Source organism: Aspergillus undulatus (assembly GCF_047715775.1).
Source record: "Aspergillus undulatus strain CBS 261.88 unplaced genomic scaffold BDV17scaffold_25, whole genome shotgun sequence".
Classification (NCBI taxonomy): domain Eukaryota; kingdom Fungi; phylum Ascomycota; class Eurotiomycetes; order Eurotiales; family Aspergillaceae; genus Aspergillus; species Aspergillus undulatus.
Window position 1 is genome coordinate 1 of NW_027396629.1, and position 27,938 is coordinate 27,938.

General features: G+C 51.9%; 9 protein-coding genes across 9 annotated transcripts; 4 read left to right on the forward strand and 5 right to left on the reverse strand.

The window, feature by feature from the left end:
• Nucleotides 1-41: 41 nt before the first annotated feature.
• On the forward strand, nt 42-987 carry BDV17DRAFT_263605 (uncharacterized protein; the record flags this gene model as incomplete). Its single annotated transcript, XM_073757928.1, has 2 exons — nt 42-300; nt 393-987. Coding segments are annotated over 2 exons (678 nt in total), but the record flags the coding sequence as incomplete, so codon positions are not given.
• Nucleotides 988-1,276: 289 nt separating this feature from the next.
• BDV17DRAFT_263606 (uncharacterized protein) lies at nt 1,277-1,982 on the reverse strand. Its single transcript, XM_073757929.1, has 2 exons — nt 1,804-1,982; nt 1,277-1,735 (listed from the first exon to the last, which is right to left on the reverse strand). Exon 2 carries the CDS (start codon nt 1,691-1,693, stop codon nt 1,445-1,447), a length of 249 nt encoding a protein of 82 aa, XP_073615345.1. The 5' UTR covers nt 1,694-1,735; nt 1,804-1,982; the 3' UTR covers nt 1,277-1,444.
• A 2,647-nt stretch (nt 1,983-4,629) lies between these two features.
• On the forward strand, nt 4,630-6,339 carry BDV17DRAFT_298484 (putative pyridine nucleotide-disulfide oxidoreductase AMID-like; the record flags this gene model as incomplete). Its single annotated transcript, XM_073763702.1, has 4 exons — nt 4,630-4,975; nt 5,034-5,369; nt 5,437-6,114; nt 6,206-6,339. Exons 1-4 carry the CDS (start codon nt 4,777-4,779, stop codon nt 6,337-6,339), a joined length of 1,347 nt encoding a protein of 448 aa, XP_073615346.1. The 5' UTR covers nt 4,630-4,776.
• A 684-nt stretch (nt 6,340-7,023) lies between these two features.
• On the forward strand, nt 7,024-11,122 carry BDV17DRAFT_291441 (ABC transporter ATP-binding protein; the record flags this gene model as incomplete). The annotated part of the gene is made up of 2 exons (XM_073762137.1): nt 7,024-7,080; nt 7,172-11,122. The coding sequence occupies 2 exons, from the start codon at nt 7,024-7,026 to the stop codon at nt 11,120-11,122; spliced, it is 4,008 nt and encodes a 1,335-aa protein (XP_073615347.1).
• Nucleotides 11,123-11,359: 237 nt separating this feature from the next.
• Nucleotides 11,360-11,863, reverse strand: BDV17DRAFT_291442 (EMC6 family protein; the record flags this gene model as incomplete). The annotated part of the gene is made up of 1 exon (XM_073762138.1): nt 11,360-11,863. One exon carries the CDS (start codon nt 11,861-11,863, stop codon nt 11,360-11,362), a length of 504 nt encoding a protein of 167 aa, XP_073615348.1.
• A 410-nt stretch (nt 11,864-12,273) lies between these two features.
• Nucleotides 12,274-14,535, reverse strand: BDV17DRAFT_90978 (RNA-binding protein VTS1). Its single transcript, XM_073765329.1, has 3 exons — nt 13,878-14,535; nt 12,530-13,821; nt 12,274-12,478 (listed from the first exon to the last, which is right to left on the reverse strand). Exons 1-3 carry the CDS (start codon nt 14,377-14,379, stop codon nt 12,428-12,430), a joined length of 1,845 nt encoding a protein of 614 aa, XP_073615349.1. The 5' UTR covers nt 14,380-14,535; the 3' UTR covers nt 12,274-12,427.
• An 803-nt stretch (nt 14,536-15,338) lies between these two features.
• Nucleotides 15,339-19,063, forward strand: BDV17DRAFT_91000 (tetratricopeptide repeat protein). Its single transcript, XM_073765331.1, has 5 exons — nt 15,339-15,784; nt 15,843-16,857; nt 16,904-17,648; nt 17,700-17,912; nt 17,963-19,063. Exons 1-5 carry the CDS (start codon nt 15,510-15,512, stop codon nt 18,865-18,867), a joined length of 3,153 nt encoding a protein of 1,050 aa, XP_073615350.1. The 5' UTR covers nt 15,339-15,509; the 3' UTR covers nt 18,868-19,063.
• A 611-nt stretch (nt 19,064-19,674) lies between these two features.
• On the reverse strand, nt 19,675-22,495 carry BDV17DRAFT_90996 (patatin-like phospholipase domain-containing protein). Its single transcript, XM_073765330.1, has 2 exons — nt 20,860-22,495; nt 19,675-20,803 (listed from the first exon to the last, which is right to left on the reverse strand). The coding sequence occupies exons 1-2, from the start codon at nt 22,381-22,383 to the stop codon at nt 19,961-19,963; spliced, it is 2,367 nt and encodes a 788-aa protein (XP_073615351.1). The 5' UTR covers nt 22,384-22,495; the 3' UTR covers nt 19,675-19,960.
• A 2,647-nt stretch (nt 22,496-25,142) lies between these two features.
• Nucleotides 25,143-25,935, reverse strand: BDV17DRAFT_91130 (uncharacterized protein). Its single transcript, XM_073765332.1, has 2 exons — nt 25,742-25,935; nt 25,143-25,692 (listed from the first exon to the last, which is right to left on the reverse strand). The coding sequence occupies exons 1-2, from the start codon at nt 25,777-25,779 to the stop codon at nt 25,314-25,316; spliced, it is 417 nt and encodes a 138-aa protein (XP_073615352.1). The 5' UTR covers nt 25,780-25,935; the 3' UTR covers nt 25,143-25,313.
• Between the last annotated feature and the right edge of the window lie 2,003 nt (nt 25,936-27,938).

The window sequence follows — 27,938 nt, forward strand, 5'->3', positions numbered from 1 at the left end:
AAAAAAAAAAAAAAAAAAAAAAATTGTACTAATACGTGTAGTGCGCCGACCCCTGGCTCTTCTGCCGGCACAAGGAGGTCGAAGTCCCCATCGAGACGGCCGCCGAAACATTCAGCAAGGTGCCCGTGCGCATTCGCGACTGGGTCCGCCAGGTCCTCCTCTTCCCCGGTGGAAACAGCGCGTTCGCGATCAACGGCAATGTTGCCTTCATCGGTACAACCAGTGAGAATATCGATGTTATGCTCCATGAGGCTGGTCACGGTCTTGATGGGTTTGCTGCGTTTGGCGAGAACTTGAGCGGTACGACAGACACCCTTCCCTCCTTATCCATCTCTTGTTTTGTTTTGTTTTGTAATTGAACGGAAAGATACTAACTCAAATGAAACGTATAGAAAGCGAAGGCTTCCTCGCCGCCTACGACGCAGACACCCACGTGCCGGACGACTACGCGCGGACATCACAAGCCGAGAACGTGGCGCAGAACGTCGTCGTCGCTGTCTACGACAGTAATGTCGAGGGTGGATTCCCTGGAATCCAGGAGCAGTACACTGCCATTGAGAACCAGTACAGCTACATCAAGAATCTGGGCGGTGACAACTTGATCCCCGGTGGGACTTGCAACCGCCACTTGGAGAACTCGGAGACGGTTGAGACTGGTGCCGTTGCTGGTACTGCTTCGAACTCGACTGTGCCTGTGTCTAGGGTTATGCGTCGCAAGGCGAAGGAGGCTGCGCCGGATAGTGGGTTCAAGGTCGAGTATGCTCACATTGTGAGGGATTTTGTGCCATTTGAGCACCGGGAGGCTTTCTAAGCTACCTAGGCAGCTGGTTGTTTGTGTTTTTCTTTTAATGTGTGGATTGATCATATGGTAGCTTCGCGGAAGAGTTTTTCATGGGTTATGTTCTGCTTGAATTTTTGTATTTATAAATTTATGCACACTAATAGGATGATTAGACACTCAAAGTACCAACTCTGACAACCACTCCTATACATGATCAATACCATAAACTGGACCGCATCACGAAGACCGGGCCAGGACCCAGACTCTCCCAACAACGGCATTTTTACCACGTTATTGCGTCTCTATGTAGTCATGGCCATATCCATACATACTTTACACATTCAGACGCATTGAGCGCACCATGTTTGTTCTTGAGATCTCCGTGCTTGTACCTTGTTTAGGCTTGAATCCACTTCTGATCTGTGGTATTTCGAATCCGAGGCTTTTGAGTGTCAGAGTAATGCAATCAGAAAAACCATTTCAGAATATGTTAATGCGTAATATGCCAGCATTCAGTACTATATGAAATGGAATCTCAAGACAAAAAAGATGGCAGCGGCAGTGCAGTGGCAGGAGTGATTTTGGCCATGCGTCGCATTATCATAACTATGGCACTAGAGATCAAAGCTCAGTCTAGGGCTGGGTCTTACCCTGATAGTATCATCACCAGATACTCTTACCAGCCCCCAAGCGATTTGCCAGCTCTAATTCCATACGCTGTCCAGGTCGCGGTCCCTCCATGATCTCCCCAACCATGTCACCACCCATTCCAAAGTCATGCACCCACTTCGTCCAGTCGTCACCAGCGGCGCCCTTCATGTTCTTCAGTACTGCTTGCTCAAAGTGCCATCTGGATTCACGGCCTTCTTTCCAAGCTGAGTCTCGCAATTTTTTGCCGTCGATCAGCGACATGAATGTATTTCATTTGAATACAGTTATCTTGTAGCTGTCCTGCTTTGTTCCCTGTTAGCAAAGCCGTTGATTCAGGAATTTTATAGTAGCTAAAAAGAGAAGAGACATACGTATGGGTTTGCCGCCCAGGTATACATATCAAACGAGCGGTGCAGCGCCGATTCAAGGAGGCCGTTCTGTGGAGAGTACATCTTGGATCCGGCTCCCCCAGAGTAAGGCCCAGGTGTCTGACGGTCTGTAATCCACTCATTATATTCATTGCGCTCCCCAGTCCAGCTGTCCGGCTACCGGAAAGATATGTGCAGCTCCCAGACCTTCAAAGTCGTTTGGGCCTCCGGATCCAGTTACCGCACAGACCCGTCACGCTCCGCCACCCGATCGCGAAACCATCTTTGCTAATTGAGTTTATGTACTGTTAGGCGGAGCACGTGCCAGGGAGTAGAGTAGGTAGATGGTAAGATACAGAGGCCAGGAATATGAGACTGAAAACTTACCTGGATCGACAAGCGACTGCTTGGGACGCTGTCGCTGTGTGAGGGAACTCGCTACATGGTTTGTCTCACTGTCGGTCTGACGTTGATGGCCGCCCTATCTGTAATCCTCATTAACCTTCGAGAATTGAAGTTGGTGTTCAATTGATTTACTTTGAATCAACACAACATACTCCCCCGTGGCCAGCGGGAACGTATCCCTGGGCAGGAGGGACTCCGTTCCACTATTCCGGAGGCCAAATATCGACCAGGGCGTTGCTGGCAGGAAGTCCAAGAAGAGAGGGCACATCTCATAGAGGTTCTTGTTGGTGAGGCTTCCGTTTTGATAAGTCCCTTTGTGGCTGTCAGGGCAAAGAAGTCAAGATCGCCCTCTGTCATGGCTCTGGCTGCATCATTTCCTACCTCCAATTATGTACCCGGCGTCATCACAGACCTGGACATTCCGGCAAGGCTCCGACTGCGGAGATTCGAGTTGTCTTGCAGCCATTATTATTGGTGATAGGGTTATATATAAAAGACTGGTGTTGACTTGTTGGATTGTAGAGAGCTTGAGGAGTTGAGTGTTGGAGGATGCCAGGCTGGGAAAGTGTTGATGTTAAGCAAGCTTTATATCTCTGGGTACCCGGCGACAAGCGAAACATTGATCTTACCATCTCAAGACACTTGCAGTTTACTCGTCTCGGAAATGAATAATATCATACTCCCATCTGTCTCTACGCTCCTGCCTTGCTGAAACCTCGTCATTCACTATAGAAAGGGAACGCTTTGGGCGGCCGGGGGTCATGCGTCTTCAGTAGTTATAGGTGCATCTCCATTGCCGTTTACCTTCGTACATCTTGAATGGCTAAAATATCCCTTGGCTTTTGGCGACTGCGGCGCATTAGACCGATTAGTAGGACCCCGAAGGCGCTTGTTAAGTACTTTCCAAGGGAAATTTCTTGGAAAGGTAATCCTGCTGATACTAGTACTCAATAGAGCAGAGCATCCGATAGAGTCTTCGACAATAGGTGAAGTAACCTAGGATAGGCAATGCGTAGCAACTTTATTCATCCCTTTTTCTGCCGATCTGATGCCGAATTATACCAATAGGCAATGTGCGGTCGAGGATGCTGATGGCGAGCGGTTTATCCCTCGGAAACCTGAACGTTGTGCTTACTATTCATTTAATTCAGATACCAAGTCTCATCCATAACGCCTTTTTATGCGGACAGTAATCGTGAGGCTGAGGATCCTTTCGTTCAGTCTCAGTGACGACTATGCAGATTCCGTCACCCCAACTGATAGCGACTCCCTCTGCGAAATAACAAGAGACAAAATCTCTGTGACTGATGGATTCCTCGGGCTTGCATTCGTGCCTGTCCCTACCCTTGCCCCTTGGATTCCTTCTTAGCTAACCGCTCACTCGGTATGATGACCCATAGGCTATAATATAGCCCGGTGGGAAGCAAGGGGTAAGCCGATGTGTGATCTTATCTGATCCGTCGCCGGAGGTATTATCTGATCTGTATTATTACCACCACCCGTATTATTGTCTGTATCACCCCGAGACCGGATATCAATCTGATAATCTAACCCCACTCCCACCTCAAACTGCGAGGGATAAAAGCCACCATGGCACGAAAACTCTTCCTTGCGATCTTGGCGTTTGTTCGTTTTAGCTAAGACTTAATTTCAGTGGTCTCGGCATTCTCATTGCTGCTGTCAATGACTCGTAGGTTGGCACTGTCGGTTGTACGTTTTCTCCGCTAGGAGGATTCTTGGGTCTTGACCTTCCAGCAATTTCAGCTTGTCGGTTTGTGCCGCCGGCAGTCCAAGTGGATTTCTTTGCATTAAAAGCCCCGGTCTCGTCCTCTCCGGTCGTTCGGACATCAAAAATAATGGCGTCAATCTGTAATCCTAAGAGCCGGCTTTTTTTAGGCCCTGTCATGAAAGGTGGACCATGTCACAACACCCCAATCATTTATTCCCCCGAGGCCTCCCACACCTGGCATCCAGAAGTGTACCAAGAAAAGCTGCGACCCCTTTTACCGCCAAGGAACAAAGATGTTTCCAGCCTTCCGGCCTCCGGTCCGCGCAGGACACCTGATTTGTTGCATTGCGAAGGATCGATTCGGACCTTTCTTACTCCAAACCCAATACCGGCTACCATGTCTCGCGCGAGTATCACGTCGCGGGATGCGCAACCTGGACGTAAACCTACAACAGACACGCCGACACGTTCATCAGGGACAGGGACACCGCGGCGCGGCTCGACAAAGCGGTCGCGACCCAGCAGCAGCGCCCAAGCACGAGGGCGTGGAGGTCGAGGACCCCCAAACTAATGCAGCTTAGGATACATCGTGTGTTTCTCGGACTGGTGGGCCTCGGTATCGGTAAGCATTACCTGGCTGTACGACCCTGTATTACAGGCGGGTCGGTTAGATTGATAACGTCCGTTTCGAGCCGACTCAGTCCACTCATGACTAGCTGGCCCCCTCCTTTTTTACTCGCGTTGCGTCCTTTGTTGGTTCTTTCTCCTGCCTATATTCTTCTGCTGCTTACTGATCTGAGTTCTTTTGAGTTGAATTGAAGTTGACGAGTTGTGATTTCAAAATGCCTAGCTCCCAAGACCCCCAAACCCCATTCAAGGTCCTTATCCTGGGCGGCTCGTATGCCGGCCTTGCAGCTGCTCTCAACCTAGTTGATTTATGCCATGGCAGACGACACCGGTTCTCAATTGTCGATGGTGACAATGGCACCCGCAAGAGAATCCCCGTGCAGGTTACCATCGTTGATCCACGTGATGGCTACTGTATGCTCTTCCATTCTAGTAACCTAGTTGATCCGGATATGTACTAACATTCAATGAGACCATTTAATCGGCCAGCCTCTCGCCTTATCCTCAAAGGAATTCGCAGAGTCATTCTGGCTCAAATTCTCCGATATCCCTGCCCTACAAACGCCAGAGATCCGCTGCGTCCAAGGCTCCGTCGACAGTCTAGACTGTTCGTCAAAGACAGCTACCATTGCGACGGCTGAAGGCGCCGTCCAGGAATCCTACGATTATATGATTACATGTACGGGTCTCGCCCGCGAGTACCCTAGCGCTCCACGCTCCTTCACAAGGGAGGCGTTCCTCGCTGAGACGGCCGAGAACCTGGCTAATGTCCGTGACGCCTCGAAGGGTGTTGCTGTTATTGGAGGTGGTATGTTCTTACACCCTCTGACCATACCTCTCTGGAAGACATATCTAATAGTATTGCTCTTTATCAGGTGCCGTCGGAATCGAAATCGCCGCTGAATGCAAAATGCTCCACCCCTCCGTCCCCGTAACCCTAATCCACTCCCGCGCGGCCCTCCTCTCCTCCGAATCCCTGCCTGACGAATTTGCCTCAAAAGCACTCGAAGTCCTCCGAGCAAGCGGCGTGAAAACCGTCCTCGGCGCCCGCGTCGACAACATCTCAAAGCAGGAAGATGAAGACAACTCATACACACTCACTCTCTCCAACACGCAAACCCTAACCGCCAGCCACGTCATCAACGCCGTCTCCCGTTTCACACCTACAGCGCCCTCGTATCTCCCCGCCGACGTCTGCGACGAGCACGGCTACGTGCGTATCAAGCCCACGCTCGAGTTCCCATCCGATGCTTCTTCCATCCCAGCGGATATAGCAGCCGACCACTTTGCCGCCGGTGACGTGGCGCGGTGGTCGGGAATCAAGCGGGCCGGGGCAGCCATGCACCAGGGCCACTTTGCGGCGCGGAATGTGCACCAGAAGATGATGGCCAGAGTATACGGGACGAACCCGGAGTTTGTGACACTTGATGAGGTTGAGGCGGGTATGGGACTTGCGGTGGGGAAGAGCGCTGTCAGCTACTTTCCGAGTATGGGGTTGGGGTGGGGGGAGGAGACGAGGGAGTTGTTCTTTCAGGGGGATTTGGGGCTTATGAGTGAGTTGACTTCTTTTTTCTTTTTCTTTTTTTTTTCTTGTGGGTTTGGTTTAAGGGGAATGAGGGCTAATTTTGGTCTATGTCTGTCTAGTTTGCTATAGGTGGATGCAGCTGGGGACACCCATGGGGAAGCCGGTCGAGGATACAACTGTTGATGGGGAGAGCAACAATAACAAGCCTGCTAAGATCACCTCTACGTCGATCCCTGTTGAGGCTGCAGCTTGAAGATTGCTGTTATTCTTTGCTTCGTATGGGAGGATCTTCTTCGGTTTCTCTTTGTTTAAATGGGATTAATTGGGTTCTGTTTAGGGTTTGTACTGTTCGGATCAGATTAGACTTATCAATCTGATAATCTGTACTTTGTTACACGGGATATGCTTCCTTCGAACCTTGCCAGACCTTTGCAGTTTTCTACAGGAATCGTCTGGCAATCAGCTTTTTATTTTTTCTCTCCTAAGCTAGTGGCAGACATCCCTAGTCCTACACCGGTACTCTGGTTTAGGATGACTTCATAAAATCCCCTACTCTTGGCTTGACTAAGATAAACTCGTGTGATTCGGATGCAGTACTTCGTAGTCTACCAAGCGCCAAACCAGCCCTTCCAAGACCAAGAACCTCTAAGTCAGGTACTCAACACAAGACCCACCCATTGCCCACGAAGATCCCTACCAAAACGGACTCTGGGCAAGTAATCTAAGCAGTGGGGGCTTCTTCAGGCCGTAACGTACGTATTGGAATTACGCATCAGATAAGAATCATGAGATCGCCGACCTCGCTTGCGCCAGACGAGACTATTTTATCCGCTGCGCTCGCTAGTCCAGACATCCCTCGTTTCGCTATTTTGTGACTTTCGTCCCTTCAACCCTGAATATCCGACTTCCCCAGCGACAAGCTCAATTGTTGTGAGCCATGGGGGAGAACAAGGAAACGGAAGTTGAGAAGAAGGCTGAGGCTGAGAAGCCGAGTGTATGTTCTTTTTCTTCCCCTCTCCTTGCTCTATTGGGGATTTTGGGCGACGGCTAGGAGGAGATAGATCGCTAAAGAAACCAAATCGCAGCTTCTCTCGCGATGCACAACCTTCATTCGCCTCCTCATCTACGGCAGCCCCTCACCAAAAGAACTCCTCGTGCTTTTGATCGGTCTGATCTCCGCAATCGCATCGGGCGTCCCCTTCCCCATAATGGCCATTGTCTTCGGCCAACTAGTCGACGACATGAATAGCTCAACGTGCAACGCAACCCCGGAAAATGCAGACTCGTACCAGGCCGGAATAAACGAGAAAGTCCTGCAAATCGTGTACATCGGGATTGCGTACTTCGTCCTGATCTACATCTACGTCTTTTGCTGGAACATCTCGGGCGAGTGGCTTGCGCAGCGCATGCGCGAGAAGTACTTTCATAGTCTGCTCCGGCAGGACGCGACGTTCTTCGATACGTTGCCGCCCGGTGAGGCTTCGAGCCGGATTACGGGGGACATTAGCACGATTCAGCAGGGGACGAGTGAGAAAGTCGGCATTGTGCTGAATAGTATTGCGTTCTTTATCACGTCGTATATTGTCGCGTTTATTAAGGACGCGCGGTTAGCGGGGATGCTTGTTTCCCTTGCGCCGGCTTACCTGATTATGTCGCTGGTCGGGGGGTACTTTGTACGGAAGTACTTTGGGCGCGCGCTGGAGTGCATGGCGAATGCGTCATCTGTTGCGCTGGAGGCGTTCACGAACACGATGGTCGTACATGCGTTTGGGGCGAGTGGCAGGCTGGAGTCGAGATTCGTGGATCACTTGGGGCCTGCGCGGGTTGCTGGGATTCGCAAGTCCATTGCGACGGCTACGCAGGCGGGTTTGCTCTATTTCATTGCGTTCTCGGCGAATGCGTTGGCGTTTTGGCAGGGGTCGACGAAGATTGCGAATGCGGTTGAGAATGGGACTGGCGCGACGGTTGGGAATACGTACACTGTTATCCTGGTGCTTGTTGATGCGTCTTTGATTCTCAGTCAAGTTGCGCCGTTCCTGCAGAGCTTTGATGCGGCTGCTGTGGCGTTTAAGAAGCTGAGGAAGGATATTGAGAGGCCGTCGACTATTGACGGGACCGCTGAGGATGTTGGTCTTGTTCCGGCTGGCCAGATCTCTGCGGATGTGGAATTCCGCAATGTCGCTTTCAGGTTTCCCTCTAGGCCGGATAAGCCTATTTTGCAGAATCTGTCGCTGAAGATTCCGGCTGGAAAGCAAACGGCGCTGGTTGGGCTCTCTGGTAGCGGCAAGTCAACCGTTGCCGGGCTGATTACTCGGTTTTATGATGCTGAGGAGGGTACTGTGTTTATTGGTAGCCATGATGTGCGCTCGCTGAACGTACGCTACCTCCGCAGCGCCATCAGTCTTGTCCAACAGGAGCCTTGTCTGCTTGACCGGTCGATCCTGGAGAACATTGCCCTTGGACTTGTGAATTCGGCCGCACACGCGCATCTGATGGACGTTCTGAAGAGCAGCGCACTAGAGAACATCGCAACATCAATCCGTGAGAAAGGCCTCGCGCTCGACGCCGCCATCGACGAACAAACCAGCAACGCCACCGAGAAAGAGCAAATCCGCGAGATTATCTCCCTCGTCGAGACGGCAGCCGGACTGGCAGACGCAAGCAACTTCATCAAGAAGCTCGACCACGGTTTCGCAACTATGGTCGGAGCCAGCGGGAACCTGATCAGCGGCGGACAAAAGCAGCGTATCTCAATTGCGCGCGCGCTCGTCAAGAGCCCGCAAATTCTCATCCTCGATGAAGCCACAGCGTCGCTTGACTCGGCTACGGAAATGCGCGTGCAGCAAGCTTTGGAATCGGCTGCTGCTGGCCGGACGTTAGTCACTATTGCGCATCGGCTCTCGACCATCAAGAACGCAGATAACATTATCGTTATGCGGCAGGGGAAGCTCATTGAGCAGGGATCTCACTCGGAGCTTCTTGCTGCAGACGGGGCTTATGCTGAGCTGGTTCGGCTGCAGAATCTGAATGTCAATGCTTCTCAGGTTGGCGATGCCTCGTCTTCAGCTAGGCCTTCGCTGGATAGCACGACTCTTGAGAAGGAGAAGGTTGCTGAGGTGACCTCCGTGCAGGACGATGAAGAAAACTCGTCTTCCCCATCCAAGGAGAAGGAAAAGAAGCCCACAGACGATGAACCGGTCGCGACCGAACGCTCTGCCAGTTCCACCACAAAGGCCGTGGGCTCGCTCTTCCGTCCATACTCTCTGGCTTTGCTTATCGCCATCACGGGCGCCGTTGTCATCGGTGGCACATACTGCGCTTCGGCCGTCATTTTCGGTAACGTCGTTGGGAAACTCAGCGCCTGCGAGGAAGGCCAGTCGATCCGCGATGCTGGTAAATTCTGGGGTCTCATGTTCTTCGTGCTTGCCATTATCGAGTTCTTCGCCAACCTCATCTCCTGGTCTCTCTTCGGCTGGATCGCAGAGCAGCTCATTTACAAGGTGCGCGTGCTCTCGCTGCGCTCCATCCTCGAGCAGAAGCTCGAATGGCACGAGGCTCGCACGCCCGCCGGTCTCTTGTCTCTCATCGTCAAGGATAGCAATGCCCTCAACGGTCTCACGGGCTCCGTCATCTGCACGATCCTCAGTATCCTCGTCAACCTTGTCGCTGCCATCGTTATGACGCACATCATTGCCTGGCGCATCGCTCTGGTCTGTCTCTCTGTTGTCCCTCTCCTCTTGGGAGCAGGCTACATGCGCATCTTCACCCTCTCCCGCTTCGAAGAGCGCCACAATGAAGCCTTCGCCCGTTCCCTCGGCATCACCGTCGAAGCCGTCACATCCATCAAGACCGTTCACGCGCTGTCCATCGAGTCCGAGGTCCTCTCAACCTACCGTCGGTCCCTGCAAGGTCCCATTCGCGAAATCACCGGCCAATCAGCCTTTACAAACCTCTGGCTTGCCGTCGGATACGGACTCAGTAACTTCGTGTACGCCCTTGCATACTGGTGGGGTGCAAAGAACATCATCGCAGGCCGCTACACGCAAACACAGTTCTTCATCGTGCAGCTCGCCCTCCTCGTTTCGTCCCAGCTCTGGGGCCAGATGTTCGCACTCGCACCGGACGTCTCGCGCGCTGTCCAGGCTACCCGTCGTCTCCTAAACCTGCTCGACCTAGGTTCAACAAAGAAACTCTCCGCCCCTATCACAACACCCCTATCAAAAGACCTCGAGTCGACCACCCACCCCGACGAAAAGCCCCCTCCACCACCCTCAGATCCCAAAGCCCGCGCGGGGCTATCCGTCTCCTTTAAGGGAGTGCAATTCACATATCCCGCGCGTCCAGACACGCAAGTCCTGCACGGGCTCGACCTCTCCATTGCACCAGGCCAATTCGCCGCACTGGTTGGGCCCAGCGGAGCCGGCAAATCAACCATCATCTCGCTGATCGAGCGCCTTTATTCGCCCTCAGCCGGAAGCATTGAAATTGACCACCGCGATATCGCTAAACGGGATCTCTCCTTCCGCGATGAGATCGCTTACGTCCCGCAGCACTCTGTCCTCTTCGACGGGAGCATAAGGTTCAACCTTGAGCTTGGCGCGCGACCAGGCCAGAGCCTCACGCAAGATGACATTCAGGAAGCGTGCAAGCTCGCTAATATCCACGATACTATCCTCTCTCTCCCAGACGGGTACGAGACGGCCGTTGGGCCTAATGGGGATAGGCTGAGTGGTGGGCAGAAGCAGCGACTCGCCATTGCGAGGGCTCTCATTCGTCGTCCGAGACTTTTGCTGCTGGATGAGAGTACGAGCGCGCTGGATGCGGAGAGCGAGCGATTGTTGCAGGATGGGCTTGAGAAGGCCGCGAGGGGGATCACGGTTATTGCGATTGCGCATCGACTGTATACGATTCGGAAGGCGGATGTTATCTTCCTTGTTGAAGAGGGTCGGTGTGTTGAGAGGGGGACGCATGCGGAGTTGATTGAGCGAAGTGAGAGTTATCGGGTTAATGCGCTGAATCAGGCTGTTGATGGGTGAGAGTTCCATTGACCACCTGATATACATAGAACTTTGGAAGCGTGTTGCCTTAGTATATAGTACCCAAAACTAGCATTTGGTTTTAGCATGCATTTAAATACTTAATACATTGCTTTCTATTTTCCAGGTCTGCTGAGAAGCCCAGGTTTACTCGGGCTAGACCAGACATGCATGCCCATCCCAACCCTATCACCAACCCGTCTCTTGCCTTTTCAAATTTTATACTTAGAAAAACAATCACCGCAAAACCCCCCCAACACCCGCCCACCCAAGAACAAACCCACTAAGCGCCTCACCCAGCACACCGCCCCCAAACCACACATCCCTCCAAGCGTTCTTCCTTGCACCGCTCCCCGCATCAAGAACAACCCCATCCCGTCTCACCACGAGACCCTCAATTTCACCACCCGCGCCCGGGTAGAACCCTCCCGCACCCTTACCGCCAGACCTGTAGAGTAACGCGACATGGAATAATCCCGAGACGAGGACCGTGCCGAGGAAGTAGAATGCGAAGCCTGTGGCTGATTGCAGGGCGAGTATTCCGGCTGTTAGGCCAAGAAGGAAGGAGGTTAGGGAGTGGAGTTGTGTTAGGACCTGGGTTTTGTCAGGGAATTGGTTAGCTAGCTGGTGGGTGGGATTGGGGTTGGGATGGGGGGAGGAACGCACTCGGTTGTTGTGTTGGACGGATTCGGGGACGAGGGGGTTGACGAGGAGGGAGAGTTCTTGGTTTGTTGGTGGCATTTTGGAGGCGAATTTTTGTTGTCGCTGTCTTGGTTCACGCTGATTGAGGGGTGAAGTTGGAAGTTATGAGGATAGATGTTGGATACAGCTACGGAGCTGAAGTTATCCGGGGATTCTGCCGGTGAACTCCGCTTTTCGACGGAGCTTCCTTCAAGCAAAGGCAGTTAAGTTCGTTGATGAGATCAGATAATGTAAACCAAGTTGTACAATCATATTTGTCACTAATGTACTCAGCCATTACATGCTTGTCGTCGTAATTATATGGGCAACCGCTTGAGACACAACCGGGTCTCTCAAACGGAACGCCCGCTCATCACATCGCATCAATCGAACAGTACATACAACATACAATAAATCAGCTCGCAGGCTTCCACTGGCTGGCCAGCAGGTGTCCGGCCCGGACGCAATTAGGCGGTTCTCCTCCAAGATCGTTCCTAGGAAATAATCGGATCCTGCCACTTATGCCCATAGCCAATCTAGTCAAATTAATGCAGCAGAGAATGTAACGAAATGAAATGAAGAGAATTTCCAACACAGATTATCAAGCAGATACATATCATGCTGTTACATTTCGAGTTTTCCTTCGGCTTTGGCTTCCCGGACTTGTTCAAAGACCTATCCAATCGTTAGTCTCGGTAAAACATATGTATCAAGCAAGGCACTCACCTTGAGCATTTTGTTTCTAGCACCGAGCGCATTGACACCGCGCTCTTCCAACTGCTTGTCATTGAGTTCAACAAGTTCGCTCCATTGGAGATCTTTGAGGTTGTCCGTGTACTTATGCAGACGAAGAGACCGCAGCCAGCTGGGGATGTCCTTGAGAAGGTTGGGGTCGGTGGGGTCCTCTGGTGGCTTCGAGCTACCACGGCGGCCACGCGGAGAACGGCCGCGGTTGATCTCGGAGTGGTCAGAGAGATAGCCCTCGTGGCCACCAAGCCCAAACTGGCCCATGCCAAGTGCGCCTAGCCCATTGCCCATAAGCGGGTTGTTGGGGTCATAGGCAGCCAAGAAGCCATTGTTCTGCGGAGAGGTGAATCCCATGGGTCCCAGAGCGCCGCCCTGCATAGCAATGCCGGGTGATGTCGGTCGGGACCGGCCACCAGCCATCGCCGCCTGTTGCTGTGCTTGCAGAGCGGCGAACTGCTGGGCATTCAGAAGCTGTCCAGCAACAAGATGGTTGGTTTGGGGAAGACTAGGGCTGGCCAGACCACCTTGTGGGATGGATTGGCCTGCGGCATTCGCAGTGTTCTTTCCTTGACCGTCGTTCGACCGAGCCCGGCGGTACTTTCGAGCATCATCCAGTGCAATGCGGTTGTTCACTGTCGAAAGCGCAGCCAGCTTCATCGCCGTCGCATTGGCCACCATGTCAGCTTGAGAGCCCTGCTGGTGGGGAGCTCCAAGTTGCTGACCAAAAGTTGCGGTCATCGGAGTGTTGGTCATGGAAGCCCAGCTGGCATTTCCAACATTGTACGGCGACAGCAAAGGGGGCTCGATCTCGGGAGCGGGGATAGTGGCAGTTTGGGTGGTGGGAAGGGGAGAGCGCAGGCCGGACTGGCTGAACTGTCCCATGGGCTGCTGGCCAGACGACGACTTGGGCCGAGCGATCGGAGGCTGAGGCTCGGACGCACCGCGTTGAGCCCATGGCGATACCGGTGGCTGGCCCAGATTGTCCGCGCTGTTATCAGGAGCAGAGATGGTGGGCGCAACGAAGGAAGTGCGCTCGTTGAAAACTGCACTGTTCCTGTTCGACGGAGGCGCATTGCCCGTCTGCTGGGTGAATTCGGCCTTCTTCTTGGCAATAGCGGCGGCTGCGTCAGGGAACATGGCATTGATCGTGGAAGAGTCAAGACCGGAGTTGCGCTTGGCGCCCGGCGAAGGGGGGGGGCGGCCCAAAGAGTTTCGAGAGCTGTCAACATTGAGCTTCGACATGGCATCATTCAGACGGTTGGACATGGCGTCTGTAAGCAATATTAAGTCAGATATAGACGGGAGAAATTTGGTGGAGAAAACATACCCTTCTCTCCAAAGTTTGCAGGGGACAGCAAACCAGACATAGGGTGGCTTTTGGCCATTTGCTGCAGAACTTGGATGAAGAAACGGATCTGCACCTGCGTGGTCTGCTGCAGCAGAGCATACAAGGCAGCGGTCCGTTCGGCCTCGCTCAGCACCCGAAACCACTGTTCGATGGCACTAAGCTCATCCTTGAAGTCCTGGTCCAGGGTCGCCGCGGCCATTTCCTCCAAAGTGGTTTCATACTGATCGATATCCGCCAGCCACTGTTGTGCGGCCCTGTCGATGGGGTCCTCCGTATTGCTAGGCGTCTGAGCCTGCTGGTTGAAGTACACCTCGGACGCAGGGCGGATGCTGCGGGACGAAAGAGGGGACGGAAAGCCCGACATGTCAGCGGATGCGCGGAGCTGATGAGTGGCTAGATTCCGAGACGAGGAAGGAGGTCGAAGGGAAGATTTCGAGGCTTCTGGGGTGCTGTTGCGATTGCCGATTATATGACTAGCCATGAGGGGTAACGACGAAAATGGTGATTTTGGAGAGGTCGTCGGATGATGGCCGTTTGGTGGGGCTTTTGTTCACAAGGGTCTCGGCGAATATAGATACAGAAAGGATAGTTATTACTGCAAAACACCTGCAGCACCTGCTGAGTTTGCGTAGGGTTGTCGGAGCCTCGGTCGGAACGACTCTGAAGCCGGATTAGAGCGTGAGTACTAAGATTAAGAATGAAGGCAGACGATCTCGCTAAAGGATGATCGCTAGCGTTGCTTTTGGCACAACTCGAGGTGCGAGAGAGAAACCCAACCGCAGGATATTAGGCGATGTCGATTGAGGCACAGGCCAGTCCAGTGGCTGTACTACCTGACTCGGATTCTGAAGGAGAAATCGAATCGAAAGAGCATCAAAGGAGTAGTCAGACTGAAGAGAGCGGAGGAACAAAGACCGCGGTCGAAGAAAACGAGAGAAAGAACAGCTGAGAAAGAGAATCACGACAGTCAGTTTGGAACAGCGTGAGGCTCTCCTTTGTCCTTCCGACCCTGGTTTTCTGGTACTCGAATCGCTTTTCGTAACGAAAGGATGTCGGGAGACTCCGCAACAGTGTGTCAAACACAGATTGACAGCGAGTCCTGGAGCATCAATTTAAGGGCGAAGGATAGGACAAAGAAGAGGGCGGGACGGGGAGAGGTAAAAGGAGAGTAAGAAAAGGACGGAGAGACGAGGAAGTGGGAAACGGAGGGGTGCTGAAGAGAAAGGGAAGCGAAGAAGAGGATGTTAAGAGTCTCGCCAGCAGGAGAAACAAGATTGAAGACTCGAGCCGAGACTAAATTTGGCAATCGAACAATGCGAACTGAACAAATAGCCTGAACAGTTTTATGTACAGCCTTAGTAATACATCAATTTATGCTATGCACGCTTGTCCGCTTGGGAACGGATCACTGGACTCAACGAAGAGCTTGTTGACCTTCTCCTTCTCTTCTGCTTCCCTTCTTCCCTTCAATTCCAGGATAATTTCTTTGCTCGAGGATTTTCATCGACTCGGTCATACAGTCGGTATACTAGCCAGACAGCCTCTGTCGCCGACCCCGCGAGATTCTAGACTCGTCCAATGATGGTCGCCAGACTATGATAACGAGCCAAAATGGATTACTTCGACGAGGATGACCCCAACAATAGTCTCCTTTCCGGGGAGATTGCTTACCCTGATATTGATGAAATAGTTCAATACCCGTGGCAAGGGAGTCAGCAGCCTAGCAGTACCGATGCATCGGTCATAGACCCGCGGTTGTATGGAGACCTTCATCCAGGAACTGATCCTCAAGAACCTGAGCAATCGGCGGTTGATGAAGAACTTGGAGGCATCGATGGCCCTGATGATGGCTCCACATACGAGGTATCTCAAGAAGAAGAGTCATCGTGAGTCTCGAAAACCGATCTGGTCCTTCGGTATGCAGCTAACCATGGCTTAATCCAGGGAAGAATCTGAGAGTGACGATTATCAAGCTTCTGATGAAGAGCAAGGGTCTTTCCATAGGCGCCATCGACGCGGAGGGCGGTTTTCTGGTCGATATGGCGCCCGCGGTGGTAAAGGGATCAAGAGAGGTCCTCGCAAGCCGCTAGAGCCCAGCCCGGAGTTCAAGATGCTGCACTCCGAGGCAACTTCTGCATTTATTGATGGAGACTATGAACGGGCCACCGACCTCGTTAGGAAGGCTATCCAGATTAATCCCGAGATGTTTGCCGCTCACTCCTTGCTCTCTGAAATCTTCTTGGCTCAAGGCCAGAAAGAAAAGGCAGTGACAGCTCTGTTCAGTGGTGCCCATACCCGACCAAGGGATACCGGTGTGTGGCTGAAGGTGGCAAGGATGATAATGGATCTGGCTGGCGATGACAAGCAGTCTTCGCTAAATGACGTTCTTTACTGTTACAGTCGTGTACTTGAAATCGACCCTCAAAATTACAATACCCGCTTTCAGAGGGCTGCCCTCTATCGAGGCCTTGGACATAACGGACGAGCAGTTTCTGAGTACGAGAAGATCCTTAGGGACATTCCTCACAACATAAGAGCGCTTCGACTCCTTACGGACGCTCTCACCGAGCAAAACGAATATCAGAAAGCGCTAGATTATTGGTCAAAGGGTATCGAGCACTATACAGCAAAGGATCCTGAAACATTACCTGAATTTACCTGGTCCGACGCGAACATATACATTGAGCTATACAGCTATCTTGATCGCTTTGCTGAAGGGCTCAAGGCTGCGAAAGCAATCTCCCGATGGCTTCTAGGTCGCAAAGGCGACACCATGTGGAATGAATTCGATGAGGACGACCGTGAGTGGGATAACAAGGATGCTCCTCGAAGGATAAAAGCAGATGGGTATGTTCCGAAACAGTGGCCACTAGAATCTTATGGCCTAGGTCTACCACTTGAGCTTCGCGTCAAGCTGGGTCTTTTCCGGTTAAAACTCCAACATGTCGAGGAAGCTCTTGTAAGCCAACCGTGCCGTAGTTGTTAATGTTGTCTAACATCTATAGTATCACCTCGAGTGGTTGAAACCGGACGATATATCGGAAGGCGCGCTTATTTACGACTACGGTGATCTCTTTCGCGAAGCAGGCGATGGGCTCAAGGAAGCCGATATGATTGAAGAGGCCCTTCGATTCTATAGGCCCATTCAACAGACAGAATACGCTGATGTCAGCTTCTTCATGGCAATGGGTGATTGCTGCAGACTTATAGGCGAACTCGAAGACGCAGAAAATTGCTATCTGACCGTCTCAGAGCATGACTCGAATCACATAGAATCTCGAGCACATCTTGCCAAGCTCTACGAAGGCATCGGAATGATTGAACAGGCGCTCAAATACGTCAACGATGCTATTTTCTTGGGAAGGCAGGAGACAAGAAGCAACCGCCGACGAAAAGATACTCGGCTTGAAGAGCTCGCAAAGGAGTTCAGGTCGGCGGATCTGACTGCGCAAGATGGCGGCCTAGACCAGCCTCCCGACGAGCATCTTGCTACAGCCGAAAGGACAGAGAACGTTCAATTTCTTTACAGCAAATTGCAGCAGCTTGATCCCAAACTACAGTCAGGGGATGCCGCAGCCACGGAAGACTGGCTGGACATTGCCGACGCCTTACTGCGTGAATTCCGTTCAAATAGGACTTTCTATCCCGTCCAACGTAGCGTGGTTTTCCAGGGCTACTCTAGCAAGCCTGATAAAGATACCCTCATGGAAGAAATGCAAGAAATGGCGATTCGTCTTCAAAATTCTTTAGGTGTGGTGAAGCTTTCCTTCTTCTGCCGAGGCTGAGCTAACTATCACACAGGAGCCGCTGAGGAAACTGTACCGTCTACAATCCCTACAGATTACTATGGCATCAGCTTTGATGAATGGCTGGACTTGTTCCTGCAGTATGCTCTTGCCGTAGCAGGTCAGAATGAGCCTCGCGAAGCCTACGACACTTTAGGTGCCGCTGCAGATGCAAGTGTCTGGTATCATTCCAAGGACAGCACTCGGTTGATCCATGTCTGCTGGTTCAGTGAGTCTCCCTCCTCGGCTGGCTCTCATGAATACTAATGAGCATCAAAGCTTGTGCCCTTAGAGCACAGGACGAAGAAACCCTCTCCAACGAAGCACGTTGGTTCATCAGAGAGTATCAATTCGTAACAGATACATATCGTCTATTCGCAATGCTCAGCTGCCTTTGCGGAGATCCTCACAGATCGCTTTTCCACTCATCCCCACTAATGAAGTTCATGCTCCGCCAGATCAAAGCTATAGACTTCACACTCCCAGACACATTCAATGACGCCCGCACAACCAAGCGCCCTCGCGAGTCAATCTACAAAGAACGCGCAGCGCTGTCCACAAAAGACGAGAACGGCAAAGCCATTCCAGCAGAGGACATGGACGTAGCCCTATTAGTGCTCTACGGCCACATCCTCTACTCAGGAAATAGCTTCTACCCAGCCCTCAACTACTTTTTCCGTGCCTACGCACTCGACAACAAGAACCCCGCTGTCCTCCTCTCCATTGGTCTCTGCTACATTCACCATTCCATGAAGCGCCAGTCTGATAACAGACACTACCAAATCATGCAAGGCCTCTCATTCATGAACGAATACAAACGCATCCGCGAGCGCAAGGGGACTCTACTCGTCGAGAGACAGGAAATGGAATTCAACTTTGCCCGCGTCTGGCATACCCTCGGCCTCGCACATCTCGCCATAGAAGGCTACCACCGCGTCCTTGACCTAAGCAAAGAGATACAGGCCCAATCTCGAGCCACCGCGAGCCCTAAAGGCATCGACAACGACACCCCAATGCCAGACGTTGATGCCGACGTTGACCCGGCTATCATCGGCGTGGCGGCACCGCAATCATTCGTTGAGGACTTCTCGCGCGAAGCAGCAGTCGCCCTACAGACACTCTATGCTCTCGATGGCGACTTCCAATCGGCGACGGCTATCACGTCCGCTTGGCTTGTGATCTGAGGTTGCGGTTGCGTAACAGAGTAATGTTAGTTACCTTTCACTTCCATTTCGATACTCATGAATCAAGGGTGTTGCTCTACTACAGAGTACTTTTTGGTCATTCATCTTCACCGCCGTTTCCTTTCAGAATCCTCGTCCAATAAAATGTCAAACCTCATCGCATGTCCTTGTCCAATCGCAACAAACTCAATGACCTCCTCCTCTACCCATACATCCGATCAACGGACGTTACGTCGCCTTCGCTAGTACTCTCTAGTCTGCAATGCAGAGAAAGGACACGCAAGGTCACTCGCCACCCCCTCCCGCCTATCACGGTGGCCGACAATAACAACAATAAACCCAACCACGTGGTTCGCCAAAGACCAAAAGCCAAGGTCAGGCAAAGCACCGGATGCGGCGTGCCCTGCCTCTTGGCGCGAACAGTGCATGCAGTATGACGTGGGAGGTAGCGGGGTCCATTTCAACTACTAAGACTACTACCAAGTTGCGGAGTAGGAGCAGGAGTGCCTTGGATTGCCGATGGGGCAGATACTACAGAGACGGAGTATACAGAGTAGTGTGTTTGTCGGTAGACTACTCTGTACTACTGGTATCTATTTCAGGTTATCAGTGCACGCCACAGTGGATTCGGGCTAAGTCCGTGGAGTTGACATCCGGATCGGTATGCATCATGATGCAAAGTTAATCAATTGCCTGTGGGGTAGTTGAGGATTGCACTTGTTGATGAAGGCGGGGTGGGGCCTTGTATGCAGGATGTAGTAGATATGAGGAAAGCATGCTTATCTTATGGAGTAGCTGGTAGCTCGCCTACGTAACTGTACACAGGACAGAGGACAGAGAAGATAATTGCAATGATACCTAAATAAACGAGCTAGAAGTCAACGCTAGCGCCAATGAAACAAACGAAAATATATACATCGAGGTAAGTAAACCAAGTTTCACCTCTAGTTCATGCTCTGTACAGCTGATATTCTATACATACATACAGCCAGCCTGTAGGATGATGTAACGGCTCCGCAACCATTATTCTGTAAAGAACGGGTCGTTGCGATGTTCCGCCAGGATAAACCAAACCCAGCCTAGTATAGATAGTCTAAGCACCATCCCTATAAACATCCGGATCATCAAAGAAAACAGCCGACTGCCTCCTCATCTCCTCAAAGTTAAACAAACTCGAGGCACTATTTCGTCTCGGTCTCGCGCCCGCTCCAAGCCTCGCATCAGCAGATCGCGGTCTTAAGCATTGGCTGACATCCTGTTCATGATCATGGTGGTCATCGACGGAGCTGGTCTCAGCAGAGATCAAGCCGTCTGCATCCGACGTGTCCGAGTACCGGGAGTCCGTCTTCTCGTAGCTGGAGCTGTAATTGTGATGGGAGGAGGCGGAGTTGCGTTCGGGGAGGTTATGGTTTAAGCGTGCTTCGCGGGGGTCTTGATCTTTGGTTTCTGAATCTGCAGTTCCGTCTCCGGCGTCGAGGGGGATGGGAAAGGGTTGTTTGGGTGTTAAGTCTCTTCCACCAGATGGCGAGAGTCTATGGAGACCATCCAGGATAGCGAGTTCGACCTTGAGGCGGTTCTTGATGAATTGGATTTTAGGGAATGTGCTCTGTTGACCCGTACGTAGCATGCGGGCAAGGCGCTCAGGGCTGGGGTCTGAGAGGATATGCCAGAAGTCTGAGGGGACGGTCTTTGGCCAGATGGTGACGGTGCCGCTGAACTTTTGCAGCCAGATCTCGCTCCAGTCTTGGCCCATTGGTCGCGGGAGGAGCTCGAGGTGGCGGAGGACTTTGAGCCATTTGTTCAGGTCGAGCTTGATGTATTGTTCTATGGCGGAGCCTAGGAAGCCGCCGCGCCAGCCGCGGCCTTTGCGGTGCGTGACTGGGCGGCCGACGGTGCCGCGAGAGCTGAAGAAGAAGAGGTTTATGTGTGGGTTTACCTAGAGATGGGTTATAATGGATGAACGAGTTTTGCGGGGATGGGAACTCGTCTCACCTGTGAAACGATGGTGAAGTTGACGTTGAAGTGAAGATTCAACGCCTTGATAGGAATGTCCGTTCGCAGGCTCCCATCCTTCCATTTGTGTCCGAATGAGTAAGGCGCTAGGGTCCCATCACGTTTCTTCGTCATCAACACCACAGGGTTGAGGATACCAGGGACCGCGGCAGACGCAAGCACGGCACTCCAGATGACGCAATTGGGCGACGTCAAGTAGTTAGCCAAGATCGTTGGCGAATGGGGATCTGACGGTACGCATGACACGTTTAATATACGGCCAGTACGCTCGTAAGCTTCTCGAAAGGTGGTGGAGCCCCTGCAGAACCAGGCGCCCTGATGAGCCCAGTCCACCGTATCAAAGCGAGCGCCTGTCCTCCACCACCGTCGCACCCATGTCGAAAAGTTCTCAGAGCAAGCCTTAATGCGATGTGCTAGAGCAGGCACCAGGAGCTGTTTCAGCTCTTCGTCTGTCCTAGTCCCTATCAACGCAGCAACCAGTGCCCCTCCTGACGTTCCCGTGATGATGCTCGGGAGAACCTCATTATCAAGCAGCGCACGGACGACTCCAAAATGATAGTAGGCGAACGTCGCACCCCCAGACAAACAAAGCGCAGTCCGACCATAGTTCGTATCCAGATGCTTGAAATGGTTGTACTTGTCTTCCCTCTTGGCCTGCCGAGACTCCGCAATAACCTCAATGCAAGCGTGCACCTCATCAACATACTCCTGCACAAGGTCCTTCGTCCCCGAATAAGCCTCGCTATAAAGCCTCGGATTCTCAACACCCCCAAAGTTCGCCTTGACACAAGCTTCCAGCAAATTGCAAAGCTCCTCAATTATAGTCTCGGATGCCTCATTGCCACTCTCCATCGCCTTCTCCACCTGCACCCTCACAGCCCTCAGCTGCCTCGCAAGCTTCCTGATCGTCAAATGATCATAATAAGCATACTCATCAACCTTCTTCCACCTCTGATTCCCCAAATACTCATCAAGCTGCTTTGCAGCCTCCATCCAATCCCCATAATTCTCATGCTTGTACAGCTCTCTCCTCAAACTCTCCCTCTTCCCGCGCCACGTAACCCACTGCTCGTATAGGAAGATATAGATTCTCGTCGCGGCATACCCGACGCCTAGAAATGTGATCCAGCCAAGGACGATGAGGAGAAACGGCCATTTCAGCACGGTATATAGCACTCCCTCTCTTGTTTCGTCCTTCGTCCGGCGCGGCGCTCGCTTTTTCCCATTCTTTCCGTTACGGCGCGGGCGCACGACGCGCTGGTAGACGGGGCGCCAGTCATTCAGCGCAACGAGCGGGTCGGCATCTTGGTCGACGAGGGCCTTTTCGAAGGCGTGCAGGTCGTCTGGGCTGAGGAATTCGGTGTCGTAGTCGGGGAGGGCGCTGGGGGCATAGATGTCACGTTCGCCATTCGTGTCGGCGTTGGTGCTGGTGTTCGTATTCGTTATCGAGTTTGTGGTTCTGCGTAAGAGGGTGGTTTTCTCTCCAGCGTCAGACTTCTCCATTATCGACAGTTATCGAGGATAGAGGTATGCATGGTGTTGCGTTGGGGATCGTAAACAAGCAGGTGATGGACTGATCTGCTGCGATGACATCAATAATGTCAATGTCAGTGACTCTGGACTGTTGGGACCAGAAAGCTGGAGTTGGGACGCCCCACATGGCTGGACTGGGCTAGCGCTGTACCTTGACGGGATATTATTTCTCCGTTCTGGAAAACTCGGTCCGTGCTGGGTCACGTGGAAATCGGAGCATGATTGTGGGAAGCGATTGATGTGTGTCTCATTGGGTGGCCGGTAGGGAGACCGCCTATCTAAGATAACTAGCTTATTAATTAATGACTAGGCGAAATCAGACCCCTAGGGGCAGGCGGTACCGGAGGGCAGTATGCTCCGACAATAATTGTTTATCACGTGAATGGGGATTGTTGAAGAGTGAAGACAAAGGATGGAGGGGTTGGTTCTTCTTTAGTCGCAATGATCGCCATCGCCAGCCATCTTTTGAACTGAGACCCCACCACGGAGTGCGAACTTACGACAACGAACTGTTGCAACTCGAACCGTTCAGGATCAGCAATTTATTCCGCGCGGCTGCCAATCAAATACGTTATCAAGCCCATTCATTCCCGTCGTCTACATTCCCTTTGGTATCCCGTTGGTTGTTGATGCGAGTCAGGAGTAACCCAGTATTTGAGTGTGAGCCAATGTCCTGCTTTATGTAAAAGGACGAAGTAAAAGAGCCGGTGCGACATCACCTCCGTAATACTACTCTTCCTCGCCTCTCGAAGGCTACTGGTACGTAGATAGATAGTCTACCGTGCATACTTGTACTCTGCAGTCCGACATCCTCTCCTCTGTATGGACCAGAGAGGATCAGGAAACACCACCGAGTACGGACCCTCAAGATCGCCATGCATGTGCATTTTGCGCCGAATCTTTCTTCCCACATCAGTCTGCAATTCCCCAATTCCAGGGCTGTGGCGTCTGTTTCAACCGGCTGAGGGGCAGTCCGTCCTGCAGGGTGCTGTTTTGGGTAACATCCTTTACTTTACTAGCCACATTCTACAGTAGTTAACACAGAAGAAGTATGGAGTAGAGTTAGCAAGGTTACGACGATACTCCATACTTCGTTACTATCATTACAAGGTTACAGGGTTGGCGAACGACGAACGTTAATCATTAATCGTGGAGGTCGGTCCCACGGTTCAAGCGATGATGAAACAGCGGCTACCGCGCAAGTTTAATAAAGGAGGGATAGGAACCTTGGCTAGTGAGAGTAAATACATTCTCTGGCGCGGGGTAAGTTTATACTATCATTCTGCTGGAATGTTGTCGGTTTGTCGTGCTTGAGATATATATTTAGTTGATCGAAGGCTTCGAAGCTGAGATGTTAACGAAGTGTTCTCTGTTTGGAAAAAGCAACATTGTGCTTGTAAGCCCGTTTCTTTTTTCCATTGTCGCAAATTGCATCATGATTGAAGGGTGAGGGCCAAGTTTGGTGGATTAGCGCTCCTTCAATTGTAGAGGCGGGTTGCAATCATGGATTCTCGGTTCAGCACTAAACAAGGGTCATCCACAGTAGTCACTAGCTGCAAATCATACACTCTTTGACTCCATCAACATACTACTTATTGATCGGTTGCCTTTTCTCTCGGCCAATCACCACATGGTCGGAACGGTTGGTGTTGGCAGAAAAGACGGCCAACCTTTCAACAGAATAATAAGAGTGACTCAGTGAGATCTTCATGAAAGCACAGGCTACAGGGATACCCCGCAGTCGTGAGAGATCGATATCTCTTGCTCAGCTTAGCCTCGCGATTGCTCAGATGCTCGGGTCACACAGAGGATAAGAACCGCCAGCAACCGAGCGAACCATTGAAGCTTGAAGATTGCAACTCGGGCTGGAGGAAAAGAGCGCACAGACGCTGACGCGAACACCTCAGGGATTGTCTGATATCGATTTTCCGCGCCTGCGATGCCGAACTTGACCGAAGTCTGTGTATGCCATCCGTCCCAGATCGCGGGCTAGCAGCCTTGGGGCCCACGTACCACTTTACGGGCCCTGCGTCTGGAGACCATTTGGCGCTTGTTCTATTTGCAGCGGAGTCTGTCCCCAAGCAGGAAAGTAATGGAGATGGCGTTACCGCGCCTTGGATATCGGCTTTCATGAATCGCCATACAGTGCCACTGGTTTCGCAAGCTTTCTCGTCTCCGGTAGTGCCGATCTGTGTAGACCACGGACCATTTGGATCGGATTTCGATTGCAAATATTGCAGATGTATTCAGGGATGGGAGATTCTGCGTGATACTAGAGAAAATGTGCTAAGAGACTTAGATTAGTATCAGGTGCAAACTTCGGACAGTTACCAGTCGCCAGTGATCAACCTGTCCTGCTAGACTCACTGCGCTTGACAGTGAGAGAAGCGAATTGACCAACACCACTCGTTGCGGTATACTGGTTGGACTACCGAGGCCGACAGACACCATGTCATGCGACTCGATCGATCCAGTAGTAGGCGAATCTCGCTTGGAAGTAGCCGCGGTATAGAAGTTGAAAGAAGTGGACTTGCATAACTGTACACCCCGCAAACTGACTAGGATGGATCTTTTTTCTTTCTTGTCCTTGCACGGACCAGTCCGATCGCGGCATCGCCTCGCTTCACGATATCAGATAAAGGTCGGTGAAGGCGGGGTCACAAGCGGCAACGTGCTCGTAGGGTTTCTGAAGCAACCCCTCCATACGGGATGCTACACACGATGGCACAGGTCATATCATCGGAGATTTCAGAAGCTGCTCGGCCATTATCCCTTGACAGCGGAGACGCAAGGAGTATATTAGTTCGAGACATCGTTGACAGTTGAGTTTCGCCAGGAGGGCTTTTTTTGCGGGCACTGGCATCCCTTCCTGTATGCTGAAGCCGAACCCCTGTTTCTCATCAATTTGCTTTCCACCCCTCTTTGAGTTTGTTGTCGGTGTGGTTCGCTGTCACGTTCCTTGAAGGAGGGACATCCCAGCCAACATGAGGCTTGTCAGAGTCATCATTTACTCGAAGTATGGGCCAATCCAATGGTTTCGCCGGGATTGCCATGATCAGCATGACAATAATACGGCACGTAGAATGAAGAGGGGTGGATTTGGACCGTGGGACCGACATCGAATGATAGACGATGTCGGGGGAGGTCAGTTTTAGGAGGAGGGGGAGGGAGTTGGAAGGAATGTGGTGTGACGGCGCAGGAGAGGGAGCGGTGTGACCACAAATATAGCATCGCGCGTCCCCGGTTGTGGAGGCTTTGCTGCGATGAGCGTTCTCCGTCCAGAGTGCTTCATGAGCCAAACATCAAAAATATGCAGGTGCTGACCAACCTGATTGATCTTGATCCTGAGAGCCTCCCGGGGGTCATCTGCTGCCAAGTTATCTATCTTTATCAGGGCTGAAGAGGGACTAAGAACCACCGAGCGCAAAGTTTACTCCACTTGAGCCTCCCGCGATTACCAAACTCGGTAGTGATGGTCAGATAGAGATGGGGATGATCAAGAGACATTGTCGTCATTCCGAATGTACTCGGGGACTCGGTGTCTCCTCTGTAGAGCATGAGTCAAAGAGAAATCTCTTCAGACGGGACCGTTTGTCGAAGCGAAGGTTGTATAAGCGCTCAGCTCTTGGCACTGCTCTTGCGCATCGGCGATTTGTTGATTGAAGGCGATGCGCCGGACTCATGTACAGTGCTTCTGGTGCAGATTTTGCGACAGCCCGTTGGTGCGCCTAAGCGGTGGTCTTGGGTCGTTATTTCCTTTTGACGCTGCAAATCCTTCGCCTGGAACCGCTCCGGGCAAAGCGCAATGCAGGTGTTGCAAATGCGACTGTGATTCGCCCGATGTGCACCAAATCGTGGCGCTCGGGGTCACTTGGAGCGCGAAGCTAAACCGCAGCAGGACAGAGGATTGCCTAGGCGGGCTGCCTCTGCATTCTCTGCAGTCTATCAGCTGCACGTTGGATAATAATACCCCACCACCAATCAGGCCGTGCCTCTCCCATGACCGGGCCGACTGACGCCTATATCGGTGGCTGTGACGAAAAAAGTTTGGCGCCTCTGGGGATCGAGGACAGATTTCACATTTGTAACCATATTGTTGTTCCATCGTCGAGGGCATTCGGGATACTTAGACTAGGTGTCCGTCTGAAGCGTCCCGAGGTCGAGGTCCACCTTCGTCCAGGTGATGGGAAAAGAGCATAGAATCAAGGCCATATTATTGTGCCCTGAGACACTAAATACCAACCATTTGACCAAGGCCCAGAAAGGGATGCTCATGTTGCTTGCGACTTCAAGCAGTCAAGCAAGATCTTTGAACTCTGGAGAGCGGACGGAATAGAGTAGAAGTGACCCCGCTAACACGGACTGCATTTGATAGGGACGGCACAGACTGACTTTCGTTGACAGGCTAAAATTCTAGCCAACTCCGCTCGTCTTCCCATGGTTACCAATGGTAACTGGTCGAGGAGAGCTCAATTGCTTCACTGTGAGAAGTCTCCATAATGCGATTCCAAGGAAACAATTGTAGAGAAACGGAAATGAAGCTGTAGACATGGGGCGACTCCTCGCAGCAGACAGCAGCAGTAGAAGCATGTCGAGGCTCCACCGGACCGTACGACTGCGATAACAAGACCCAAGAAATTATGGAACCTCCTCTGTCAAGATCTGACATTGATAATAAATATTGAGCGATCTGCCGCGCCTGCCCCTTGAGTCTGTCTCTCAGTCTCAGTCAGACTTCTCACAAGTTCACAACCACCTCAAGAATCAGTTGTCAAGGTAAGAACGATCTCCTCGTCTCAGTTTCCTCGCTTTGCTTTTTCCCAATCAGCGTATCGGTTCGCCCGTTCTTCGTTTACCTCAGCTCCCAAGCGCAGCTAGAGGGTTTGCCAGACTAGCAGACCTCAGTTGCTGATAGCGCCCCTCCTCCTCTCAGCTGATTGCTCACTGCTCCGGTGCACATCCTTATCCACCCCTCCCTCCATCCCATCACCTTCATCATCCTGCTGCACTACGCAGCGCCACTACTGTTTTCGACTTGCATATTACTAGCCGCCCCGGTCTCTTTTTTTCTTCTCTTCCCTTCCTGCGATCTTCTCCTTTTCTTTGGAGTCGACCTTTGCAGCTTCAACAGCCTCGTTTACTTCAGGTTCGTCCAGGCGACAACCTCTGTTCACTCGGAATAGAGAAACTTTTGTTTCATTTCCTTTCTCTCTTTCTTTCATCTGTGACTTTTCAGGTATGGTCATCACTGCCATTGGATTGTTCCAGCGACACTGTGTCTTGGGACTTTACTCGACCTTTGTTTATTGTCACACCCCTCTCTTTGGTCTGCGAGCCTCAAATATGCCCTTTTCACCCGCATCTGACTTGAAGCCTTTACTGTTCTGCCTACAAGATTATTTCGCCGCCGTTCTTTCATATACCCAGTGAAATGACACATTACTGATTATTTTGCCAGTCAAGGTTTCTCCTCGCGTCCTTTCTTATCTCCGTTGCCGACCAGCAAAATGTCGACTTGTTCATAC